Here is a 12742-nt window from a genome sequence, read left to right as displayed (position 1 = left end):
TCCCCCTGGCTGCAAAACTCTATTACTTAACCCAAATTCTGCAGCTCCATCCAAACTGTTTCGGGCATATCTTGGGTGGGCAGTGCAGCTGCCAATTGGGTGTGGTTTGTCTCATCCATGGCACGTTGCCCCAGCAAGTTCAAGCTTGCTGGATACAGTGATGTGTGAATCGCTCTGGACCAGTTTTTTCATTTCCCCAAAGACTTTAATGGGAATTCTCCAAGAATACGCTCCAGTACAAGGGTTTAATACAGGGGTAGTCAAACTGTGGCCCTCCAGATGTCCATGGGCCACAATTCCCATGAGCCCCTGCCAGGGGCTCATGGGAATTGTAGTCTATGGACATCTGGAGGGCCGCAGTTTGACTACCCCTAGTTTAATCTGTCAGAGTGACAAACGTGATGGGCACAAGGAGCAAGAATGTTGGCGTTGTGCAATATATTCCTGTTTGTCCACTCACAGAGGAGGCTGTGTCAAAACTGAGCAAAGCTCATGGTTCAGGCTATATTTAGCAGCTCTGTTGCAAATTCAAAGTCTTCTATGGAAGTTATTGGCATCAATTCTCTGCCTCTAGGATTTGCAGTGGAGGGGAAAATCATATGGACTTCAGCCATAAGAATTTCCTATGAATAGCCTAATTGAGTGTAAAAGGCACATAACTTGGAATGAATGCTTTTCAAATTTCTAAGTTCAGTGCATAATTTTAAAAAGCTAATTCTAGCCACCCAAACAGCTGGCTAGAGATATTATTTCCCAAGACTCACATAAACATCAATTCAGTACAAAGTTCAGGAAACTAAGTATTCATGCTAAGGAAGAAAAAAAGAGATGCAGTGCACAAAAGCATACCTTATCCATAGATTTTATAATTCTGCCATGGTGCTGATGTCCTCCTGTTTACTGTATAGGGGGGGGGGGGCAGAATCCAGAACAATGTACGTAGCTACAATCTAACACAATGTTCCATAGCTACAATTCAGCGGATAGTTAATTCACATTTATTTCAATGGGATTTAAGTGCAATCAGTTATGCACTGATTAATTTGGACTGCCCATCTTTGCCCAAGGTTCGGTAGATCTGCCACCTCTGTACTTTGTGGTGCATACTCCCACTGTTCCCCTCCACAAAATTGTAAGGAGCATCACCTCAACAATATATCTGCAGACATTCTTGCCACATTTTTCCAGCATTGACCAAAAGAAGGTAACTGTCTAGACATTTAAAAAACACAAAACCACAGCTGACCACACTAATACAGAGTGCATGATGAAATACTACCCAGGAATCCATGTGCCAGCTAACAAATCAATTTACAAAAGCTGACACATTAGCATTGGCAGATTAAATAAAAGCCAATGTGATGGAGTGGCTGGAATGTTAGACTAAGAGCTGGGGATTCTGGGTTCAAATCCACACACTACCACAAAGTCCCCTAGGTCATCTTTGGACTGTCACATTCTCTCAGCCTTACCGACATCACCGAGTTGTTCTGAGGATAAAACAAAGAAGGTAGATTTGTGGATATAATAGTTCAGTGTTCATTGGGGAAGGGTGAGATCAATATGTAATAATACATACATTAAAATAATTTCCAAACAATTGAGACAAGCCAATGGATGATGTTGCTCAGGTATGATGGCTTCAAGAAATCCATAGAACACCCAAAATGTTTGTATTTTTGAGGACCACATACTAGATTACTAGATATATGGGACAGGTTTGTTTTCTGTTATGTGTTATACTGGTGCCAGACAAGCAAGTATATAATATTTCCAAAGAACGCGGATAGAAAGGATATGTGCAAAGGTACAGAAAATTAACCCATCATAAATATATTTGAATTTTAATTTAATAACACTCATGTAATGAAAAACAGAATTATAGATGGAGTAAGCTTCTGGCCTTTTTTCACATATTTTAAAAATGCTGCCAACCCCAAATGCAGATGGCAATTCTATTGAGCAAAATTAAACCAGACAATAGTCTGGCATGAAAGCTTCATTAAATAACTATCAATCTGCAAATAGAGAATTCGTTCTTGATCATGCAAGCCAATTTCATTATAGCAAATGCTGTGAAAGAAGCCTGATGCTTATTCTTTCCTCAGAAATAAAAGGTTTTTTACAACAGTAGAATTATCCTTCCACACCACGTATTATGCATTCTTGGCTTTTAAGTTTATAGGAGGAGACAGTTGTATGTAATCCACATGGGTTTTGTCCCCCTTCTAAAGTCAGAACCTGAAACTGGAAAGCCTATCCTGAAAGCATCACAAAGGAAGAGCTATATTGCGTAAGTGTAGCAGAACAAACACAATTTTTCATGCCATACCATGCAAAACACATAGAAATAATAAAAAGAGAACTCAGATAAGTTGTGTGCCACTAAGACATCATGGTGAGGGGCAGTATATAAATTCAATGAATGAATAAATACATAATTTTGATTTGTCCATGTCTTCTTTAGGAAAAAGTACCACTGGGCAATGGTTTGGTTAGGACAACATTTGCAAAATCTGTTAACATGAGCACTTACTTGGTGTGCTGGGCTGTGCACCAGTTTAACTACACAGAAAGAATATCAAACCGAGGACTCAAAGTAAGTCTTATAAATTTGAATATGCTTCTTAAATTGATTGTTATGAGCTTTTTGCTTTTCAAGGGGGGGGGGAAAGAGCTGTTTTCGTTAAATGGCTTAGGTTTTTTCTTCTGGTTTTGCAAAATAATCAAATGATTTGGTTACAGTTACTTTTATATGGATCTGTTTTAGTGATAATATTATAAGCCATTTTGGACATAAATGAATAAATGACTAGCTACTTTGAAAGCAATGGGATTTGAGCAAATATAAAATCTTTCCCCCTTAGATCAAGTTCATGGGAAGTACTGATTAGTAATTATTGGCTATCTGTGTGTCAGTCATAAAGCTATTTCCCTCTCTCCTCCCTTGGAGTAGCTTTTGAAAGTTAAAGAAACATTACAAAAAATGAAGTGCCACAAAAAGTATTTGATCCAGAGAAGGGGAGGAAGAGAGAGAATGTTGGGAAGTAGCATGGAGTTTCCAAATTGTTTCTGCCCTCTCACAATTCTTCCTAGGACGATAGTCATGAAATGCCAAGAACAAAATAACTGGTATCCAAGAACCACCTGACTAAATGCGCATTCTGGCTTCAATTGCAGTCAGCCAGATGATCCTGAGAACTTTTCTGCAGATCATGTTGGCAATTCATTGTTATCCTTCTTGATTATGTCCAGCATCTTTGCTCTCAAAAACTCCCTACAAAATTCTCCTGTGCAAAGTTTGATGCTGAATGTTTCGCTGAATGCTTGCTTATTCGTATTAAGATATTACAAATCCCACTTACAGGCAACTTATTCATGACTGTTTCCAGCGCCCCCACCCCCACCCCCACCCCAGTCTTTTTGTACTGATAGCTATGATCATGCCATATTCTAAAGATGTACCTGGCAGCCAAAGTTCCTGGTTGAAAATGATACTAATAAATTGATCAATTGGCACACCTTTCTGCAACCGTAGTTCTAAAAGTACTTTGGCTACATTTAGAAAGCATCACAAACATGAATGCACTTGCTTCTCATTAGCAATGTGGCATGAAAAGGTGCTTCACACTTAAGGACCATGGTCCTGTTTTTCAAAATGGAAAAGTCAGTTATACTAGCTCTATGAATTGCTCTACAGGACCATGGTGCTAATCAGTGCTGTTTTAGATCCAGCCAAGTTTATTGTTCTGTCTTCCCTGTTCTTCTCATAGCCACAGCTTCTGACCCCTATGGCTTTTGATCATGGAGGTATCATGATCCTCTTTTGAATAATCAAAGGGGTTTCCTTTTCTTAACAGAAGAAAAGCTGGTTAGATCCAACTCACTATAACTTGGGAGGAGGGGCGGCCTCCATTAATACCTCTCTTTTGGTTTCCAGCTCCGAGTTTATGCCCAGCCACAGCAAATACACACAGCAGAATATGCAGCAAATGTGACTAAAATTATATTCGACTTCTTTGAAGACTATTTCAATATGACCTATTCTCTTCCCAAACTGGGTAATTATTACTGTTCTTGTACTTTTTTTTTGTTGTTGTTAATTTAACCAAGGAAGCCTGTTCCACTGAGGAACCACTTTAACTGTCAGGAACTTCTTCCGGATGTTTAGTCAAAAATTCTTTTGAATTAATTTTAACCTGTTGGTTCTGGTCCGATCCTCTGGGGCAACAAAAAACAACTCTGCTTCATCTTCCATATAACAGCCCTTTCAGTGTTTGAAGATGGTTATCATATCACCTCTTAGTCATCTGCTCTTCAGGCTAAACAGACCAAGCGCCCTCAACCTTTCCTCATACGATTTGATCCCCAAACCCCTCACCATTTTTGTAGCCCTCCTCTGGATATGCTCCAGTTTCTCTACATCTTTCTTCAGTTGTGGTGCCTAAAACTGAACATAGTACTCCAAGTGAGGTCTGACCAGAGTGCATTAAAGTGGTAACATCACCTTACATGATCTGGACACTATATTTCTTTTAATACAGCCTTTTTAGCTACTGAGTCACACTGCTGACTCATGTTCAGTGTATGATTTGCTAAGGCCCCCAGATCCTTTCACATATCCAAGCCAAGACAAGCTCACCCATCCTACAGTGATACATTTGATTTTCTCCACCTAAATGCAGAACTTTACATTTTTAACTATTCATTTTAGCCCAGATTTCCAGACTGTCAAGATCATCCTGTATCCTGATTCTGTCTTCTGCTGTGTTTGCTACCCCTCCCAGTTTCATATCATCTGCAAATTTAATAAGCATCCCCTCTATTCCTTCATCCAAATAATTTATGAATATGTTGAATAACACAGGGCCCAGGACAGATCCCTGAGGCACTCCACTTGTCACTCCTCTCCAAGAAGATGATGAACCATTTACAAGCAACCTTTGGGCGCAATCTGTCAACCAGTTCTCCATCCACCTAACATTTCACCAACTTGCCAATAAGAATATCATGGGGAACCTTATCAAAAGCCAGTTTGGTGTAGTGATTAGGAGTGCGGACCTCTAATCTGGTGAGCTGGGTTCGATTTTGCACTCTCCCACATGCAGCCAGCTGGGTGACCTTGGGCTCGCCACGGCACTGATAAAGCTGTTCTGACTGAGCAGTGATATCAGCGCTCTCTCAGCCTCACCCACCTCCCAGGGTGTCTGTTGTGGGGAGAAGAAAGGGAAGGTGACTGTAAGCTGCTTTGAACCTCCTCCGGGTAGAGAAAAGCGGCATATAAGAATCAACTCCTTCTTCTTCTTCTTCTTCTTCTTCTTCTTCTTCTTCTTCTTCTTCTTCTTCTTCTTCTTCTTCCTCTTCCTCTTCCTCTTCCTCTTCCTCTTCCTCTTCCTCCTCCTCCTCCTCCTGCTGAAATCAAGGTAAACAGTGTCCACAGTATTCCCATGATCTAGCAAGGTAGTAACTATAGCAGCTACAAATCCTGTGCCAGTTCAAGTGTAAAAGTACAAATGGGTCTGATTCTGGTCAGTAGTATGAGGTGCTGAAGGACAACTGCCTCCCTCCATACCATTTTCAGTAACCAAAAGAACCCAGGAGCTGTGGGGCAAGCATTATTGGCATTGTTGGAAGGCTGCAATTGCCCACATGCAGCCTCCTGATGGTGTGAATAACACTTACCCTCATAGCCTCTGGGTCATTTGGGCTGGCAAAATGCAGCTGGTTCATAAATCTAGAAATTAAGCAAAAGCCATCCGGCCAGTAGTCACTGAAACTTTGAATCTGCATTTCGGCCTAATCAGGCTGGAGAAAGCCCTGGCAATATCATTAATATATGACTTTGGGGAAACTTAGAGATCAAGAAGGTAGCCTTTCAGTTTTAGGGGGCAGGGAGTTGAATGTATGAGTGCATTTGTGGTTGTGCACATCCCAGTGATTTAGTGTTTAGGAACTGATAAGACATAAGTGAATGTAAAAAGCTTTGCAACTTATATTGGAAAATAAAAGTTTGCTTCAGAAAGTACACATCTGCCCTCAGGCTGAGATGCAATTGTAAAGAATGTCCTGCATAGTCACAAGTTGATATTAAAAGCTGGAACGTGCATATTTAAACCCTTATTTTTACTATTTGCATATATATATACTAACTGCAGAAGAGGGGCTCAGAAGCCCTTAAAATGGCCCCTCCAAACGAGAGCCTCTTGAATGACAAAACTGCCTCAGCTGTTAGGTTCCTGAACTTTCTAGCAGCTCTCTTTTGCCTACACATTAGTCTGTAAGACAGAAGGCGCATCATTTTTGTATTCTGGTACAGCTGCGGAACACAGAGTACTGTTGCCATTAAATAAATGTTAAGTACTTGTAAATGTATGCTGCCCAGGGCAGACAATAACAAGCTGTCAAAAGTGCCACAGATTGCTACAAGACAGGGGAAAGGCCCCATGTCGAAGAAGGTCCAGCTTTCAGCCTCAGGGGACCATTATGGAAAAAGATATACAAGATATACAAAAGATCTTTGCTTCAGGACTTACTGGCCTGCTCTGAGCTGATGCAGCACTGCGGTTTAGAAACTGAACTATGGAGCTTGTTTGAAACTGAACTCCACCAGAAAACATACCAGCTGGTTTTAAGGAGGCTTCTACCAGCTCAAACCCCTCTTTCCCCATTTGCACCAGCACTGCTAATCCCCATAACTACTGACATTTTCAGAATTCCAGATTCACAGTTCAAATGCCTGCTGGATCAGGCATATGGGCCATCTAGTCCAGCATTCTTCTTTCCCAGTGTTCAACCAGTTGCCTGAGGTTCAAACCACTCACAATTTTAGGCAGAGCTCCAAGACAGATGCAGCTACCAAGACACAAAGTGAAAAAAAGAGGTTGGCACTGGAGGAGAACATAAACTCCCAACTCAAGCAACCCAGCCATTTAAAGCAGGGGTAGTTAACCTGTGGTCTTCCAGATGTTCATGGACTACAATTCCCACGAGACCCTGCCAGCAAATGCTGGCAGGGGCTCATGGGAATTGTAGTCCATGAACATCTGGAGGACCACAGGTTGACTACCCCTGATTTAAAGCAAGCCACAGCATTCTCTCAGTGCTTTCCTAAACTCTGCTCATGTGGCCTCTCTTCTATTCACACCTGTTGCAGTATGTGGATGACAAGAGTAACTTAAGGTCCCAGGACTTTTGTGAAGCCTCAATTTACCTTGGGAGATTTTGGAGAACAGGAAGGGCATGGACCCCTTAATCTCTTCTCAAGTTCAATTGCCAGAATTGGTTTTCTCATTCATCTTTTAAAAGCAGAAAAGATGTAATCTTTAAAAACGTGACTTTAAAAAAATACACTTTAAACACCATCAACAATGCAGGAGCCCAGTTTGAATGAATGGAATTGACTCTCTTTGACTCCCTGCTTTGCACAGCCTTGAGACAGATTGCGGTCGCATGAGCCTGCAAATGCTCATCTTATAAAGGGATGGCGATACATCTGTCCGAGCCTTCTGCATAAGGCAGCCATTTATATTCTTGGCACGTATTTATTTAGACATACCCTGTCCTCTATCTACAGTAAGTGCTTTTCAGAAATCAACATGTGTTGTAAGCCAGCAAGTGCCTTTGGGACAGAGCAGGCTATGAGAGCATAGTTAATATTAATAAACAAAAATATCCTGGCAAAAATCAAATAGCGAGCGGTGGTTTCAAAACTTTTGCACCAGGAGGGATTGCTTCCATTGTGCCCATCTTTGAATCCATTTGAATTCTACGCTAGATCAAGTAGCAGCGCCGTTAGTTCTCTCCGAGGAGCCCAAAGTCCATAATTCTCATTTAAGCTGGTATTGATTGCCAGCCATGAAGACATGACCCTACATATTGTGGTGAGCAGAAGCAGATGTCGTTCATTACATGGGGATTTAGTTTACTTAATATGCCAATAAATATTTCTTAGCCCCATTTACAGAATCCTTTTACAACCTAATCACAGGAAGACATGGTCGAGATTAGTTGGGTATTACCAACAAGGCAATGAATATCCCCAGCAGGGGGCAGACACCCTGCCTGCCGAAAAGTGTGCATCTGCCTGGGAGAGGCTGTGCTTCTCCGGTGGGCATTATGTGCCTCCCTTCCTGCCTGAGTCGACAGACAGAGAACCAAATACAGGGCTTGTTGTCCAATGAACAAGCCCTACTGTGACAAGCAAGCTGTCCAAGTAAGCAGATCACTTTGGAACTATTAAGTGCCGAAGTATGTATTTCATCAAAGCCAGAGAGTATGTTTTCAAACTCTCATCTGATGACTTCCTCTGAGTTCTGATTTCAATAGCTGGCACAGGTGGGCATCTGTTCAGACAACAGTGACAAAGCCCTTGAAATGGCCACCACTATGGTAAGGTGACTAGATTGTCCCACTTTTGGAGGGACATCTGGGGCACCTGGCAAACTGTACTGATGTTGAAATTAAAAAATATATATTACAATACCATTTTTGCATTCTATGAAAAATGTTGTTGCTCCATATAGACCAAATTTTTAATCAAGAAACTACCTGGCCAATGGTGTCCCACTTTACCAATGTTAAAATCTGGTCACCTTTCACTATGAGGAAGAGGCAGAAGAGGAACTCCAGGAGTCACAATTGCCAGCTCCCTCTTCCTCCACCCTCTCCTTACTCCCCCCACCACTCGAACAGCCAAAGACACTGGAGGGGAAGATAAACTCTTCAGCCCATAAACACTCCCTTCCAGTTGTTAAAATTCTCTCTCTATGGGCTCTGTCTAGAGCAGAGGTAGTCAACCTGTGGTCCTCCAGATGTCCATGGACTACAATTCCCATGAGTCCCTGCCAGCGGTTCCTGGCAGGGGCTCATGAGAATTGTAGTGCATGAACATCTGGAGGGCCACAGGTTGACTACCCCTGGTCTAGAGGGTGGGTCAGCAGCTGCTTTGCCCCTTCCCCTCCATTTCCTGTCTACCTCGCCCTTCCTCTCACATATGAAACTGTCTTATGCTGAGTGTGTCCTTTCTGTACAGCTGCAGTACATTTACAACAAACCTGCGCACATACTGAAAAAACAGGGACATAATTCATTGGTATATTTGGGGGAAATGGTTGGATCCAGACTAAACTGGCAATTCCTACCAATTCCCCTGCTGGTGCAACAACCCCACTGAGGCACATTCTGCCTTCTGAGTCATCTAGGCATGTGGGGACATAGTGCCCTCCCGGCTAGTTCAACCCTCAGAGGTATTTTCTTTCTTGCTTTTCCTTCAGTACGCTACTGCCAACTAGCTGTTTTAGGAATTACCTGCCGAATGAGTCAGTGCTCCCAGCTTCTGTTTCTGCATTGCTGTTTTTAGACTCCAGTTAAGGTTCCACCTTAACGCAGCAGCTAGGTATCATAGGCTTGGCTTACCATAGTTGCAAACTCCTGGGGAAATAGCCATTTAACAGCTGACCCTTCCCCTAGTGCTCATTTTAAATAGGGTGATCAAACAATGGGGAGGGGGGAATCTATGTGATCTCTGCTAGCAGCATTTTCTACTAGGCTGGAGTCAGGCCCCAAAAGGCCCATTTCCCAGGTTGAGGCCAATTGTACTTCTTTTGGGTCAGGGACCACCAGCATATTCACATTTGTAGTTCTCAGAATTCATCTGAGGGTATATAGGGAGAGATGGGGGAGGGGGGTTCCCAATGAGAATACCTCAGCAGTGGAATTGGCTGCCTAAGGAGGTAGTGAGCTCCCCCTCACTGGCAGTCTTCAAGCAGTAGCTGGACAGATACTTAGCATGGATGCTTTAGGCTGATCCTACATTGAACAGGGGGTTGGATTAGATGGTCTGTATGCCCCTTTCCAACTCTATGATTCTATAATTCTGTTTATCCACCACCCTGTGGGTGAATGAATCCTTTCTTGAAATTTCTGGAAAGATACAGTTTAGCTAGCCCCTTGTATTCCCAAGCCTAGGTGTAAGATTCTAGACAGGATGTGAACTGACCATTTCATTATCTTTCTCCAGGATGTTCATTGGCATTTCCAAAACTTCGATGGTTGATATTTGAGTGATACTTGAAAACAACTGACTTTTCCCTTCCAGCCTGACTTGTTTTAAAATTAAATGTGGAGGTTTTATTTGGCCACCCCCCCCCCGACTTAAAAAGGTATTTTCCCACACCGCCTTCTTGTTGCAGACCTACTTCATGTCATTCCTCAGCATCTCATATAATAGCATTTTGTGGAATGGAGGCAGGAAACTTTCATTCTGTCATTGTAAAATTGAGTCGGGATCCAAGTCAAGGTCTTCTATCTATTAATTGCATTTTTATTCCACTCTTCCTGTAAGGAATCAGTACATTATTTCTCCCCTTTTCCACCCTCACAAAAAGACATTGACTTAACCAAGATCACCCAGTGAGGAGCTGGAATGTATATCCGTCTGCCCAGTCCTACTCTAATAATGCAACCTCTCATACTGAACTTACCTTTGGTCCATCTACTCCATCTTCAGCCCTTTAGATCGTCTAAAGTGTGCTTAAATATGCTCTACTGGCCAAGAAGATGAACACAGCCAAATATAAAAAAGGATTTCCTTGAGAACATCACATGCATGTCCTAGGTGCCAAATGTTCATGCCCTCATCCCATAAAAGCAAATGCCCTATAAAACATAGGGGCTTTCCGCATTCATCCAAAATAGCACAATGGTTACTAATTGAAATCACTACAGTTTTGCGGTTATGCACAACGTCGTTGACAATCTGCCACACATCTGAAACCGATCCGCAAAAAGCGCTTCATTGTAGCGCTTTCAGGGAAATCCCAAAAAGTGGATTCACCCTCCGGAAAGCGCCACACTCCAATCCAATGCAACCAATCTGCAACACTAGCGGGAAAGTTCTGTGCGTTACCATTGTTGTGGTTTCTACAAAGTCCCTCCCCCTGGCTCTCACCTCTGATCTTCCGGCGAAGCGATCGCCATTTTTTTTTCTCAGAGATCAACACACCAGCGAGTCTCCGTTTAGCCAGCGAGGCTTCCCCGGCTGCAGTCCCTCTGTTTTCAGTCACTAAGCACAAGCAACACAGAAGCCCGTTTGCTGATTTATTTTCCCTTTATTTTTCTCACTGTTTTCGGCCGAAAACCGCACCCGTGAGGGGGGGTGGATTTTTTTTTCATTCGGAGGGAGCGTGGCAACGATGAAACAGCAGCTCAAACACCACCTGCTAGCTGGATGGGTCTCTCCGTAGCAACGAATCAACGCAGATTCGTTGCAACGGGTGTGTTTTTTTTAAACCTTCCTTAAAGGGAAAGGGGCTGTTTGGGAGCATGCTAACGGCCGCCCATTGGCTGCTTGACGGCCAGGGGTGGGACGAGCTTGGCAATAGTGCTTCCTGGCTAGCAATTTTTGCCGAGACCGGAAGCCTGTGGGAAATGATAGAAATGCAACTGGATTCCACTACAAAGGCAGGTATGCATAACGACGAATTCCACTATTTTAAATGGCGATTTTTCATTCAGCAAGCAATTTGCTACATGGATCCCGGTGCAGAAAGCCCCATAGTTAAACCCATACTGCAGCAATGGGAAAGTGAAATTGGGTCAGAGGTTTTGTGACTATCACCAGAGGAATGACTAGTTGCTTCAGTGCTCAAGTTCAAAATCTCTCTTTCTTCTATGTAGACAAAATAGCCATTCCTGATTTTGGCACTGGGGCCATGGAGAACTGGGGGTTGATCACCTACAGAGAAACAAATCTACTTTATGATCCCAAAGAATCTGCAGCTTCTAACAAGCAAAGAGTGGCTGCTGTGGTTGCCCATGAGTTGGTACATCAGGTATGGTTTGCGAAGCATTTGATCAGGGCTAGATTAAGACCAACTGATACCCTAAGCACAGCCCAACAGTGGTGCCCCTCCGCCCTTCCATTGCTTGTGACAAGACCTTAGGACTCAAAAAGTGTTCACTGTGCCAAATAATTTTTTTAAACAATGCAGTTTAAAGTTGAATATAGCAAATAAGGACAATTGCAGAAAAAAAAAATCAACTGAAGTGTAGAGTGGCAGTGAAAGAGTTAAGTGCATGATAGCTAGGAGGGAACTCTATGGTGCCCCCCTTTTCCCTTGGAGCCCTAAGCATGTACTTATTAGCCGAATGGTCAGGGCCCATTCTGCACACATAGGATAATGCACTTTCAATGTGCTTTGACAGCTGGGTTTTCCTGTGCAGAAAAGGAAAATCTACTTCTAAAGTGCATTGAAAGTGTATCATCTACTGTGTGCAGAATAGGCCCAGGACTGCACCAAAAGACAACTTTTTATTAATGAAAATAATGAGTTGCTTGTCCTATCCTTTGCCTCTCGGTCTGCAGAATTGTAAGCTTCCAAATGTTTAAAGTATGTCTTGAGATAATATTCTTGCCTCGTTGACATCCAGAATCAGCACTTGAGAAGTCTACTGTAAAAGATTATTTCAATACAAAGTTGCAGCTGGTCCTTAGTTTCCTGTTGGCTTTAGCTGAAGCAACTTTTAGAGAGTTTCAGGAGATGTTATACATTCTCTTCTCTCCTGACCCTCCTTCTTGCACAAGAGAATGGAAGAAAAATCAATATATGTAATCTGTTTCAACCATCCAATTGACTTTGGCAAAATCAGAGTAAGAAGGGAGAACCCTGCAAGCTCTGCATTAGACCTGGGATGTCTAGGAGCAATTTGGCTGATTTGCAGAGGTTGCCCTGAAGTTAACCTC

At 42.6% G+C, this 12742-nt stretch overlaps 1 protein-coding gene across 1 annotated transcript in view; it reads left to right on the top strand.

Annotated features, from left to right (window-relative positions):
- ENPEP (glutamyl aminopeptidase) overlaps positions 1–12742 on the top strand; it is a 59826-nt gene that overhangs the window by 16263 nt on the left and 30821 nt on the right. Inside the window, exons 3-5 of the mRNA XM_077300605.1 lie at positions 2468–2599; positions 3941–4061; positions 11677–11831. Of these exons, the coding sequence (XP_077156720.1) occupies positions 2468–2599; positions 3941–4061; positions 11677–11831 (408 nt within the window). The remainder of the gene's footprint in view (positions 1–2467; positions 2600–3940; positions 4062–11676; positions 11832–12742) is intronic.

The sequence above is a fragment of the Paroedura picta genome, chromosome 10 (genome assembly GCF_049243985.1).
Source record: "Paroedura picta isolate Pp20150507F chromosome 10, Ppicta_v3.0, whole genome shotgun sequence".
Taxonomy (NCBI): Eukaryota; Metazoa; Chordata; class Lepidosauria; order Squamata; family Gekkonidae; genus Paroedura; species Paroedura picta.
Note: the sequence above shows the minus strand (reverse complement) of the source record. Positions and strands in the feature narration are given on the sequence as shown.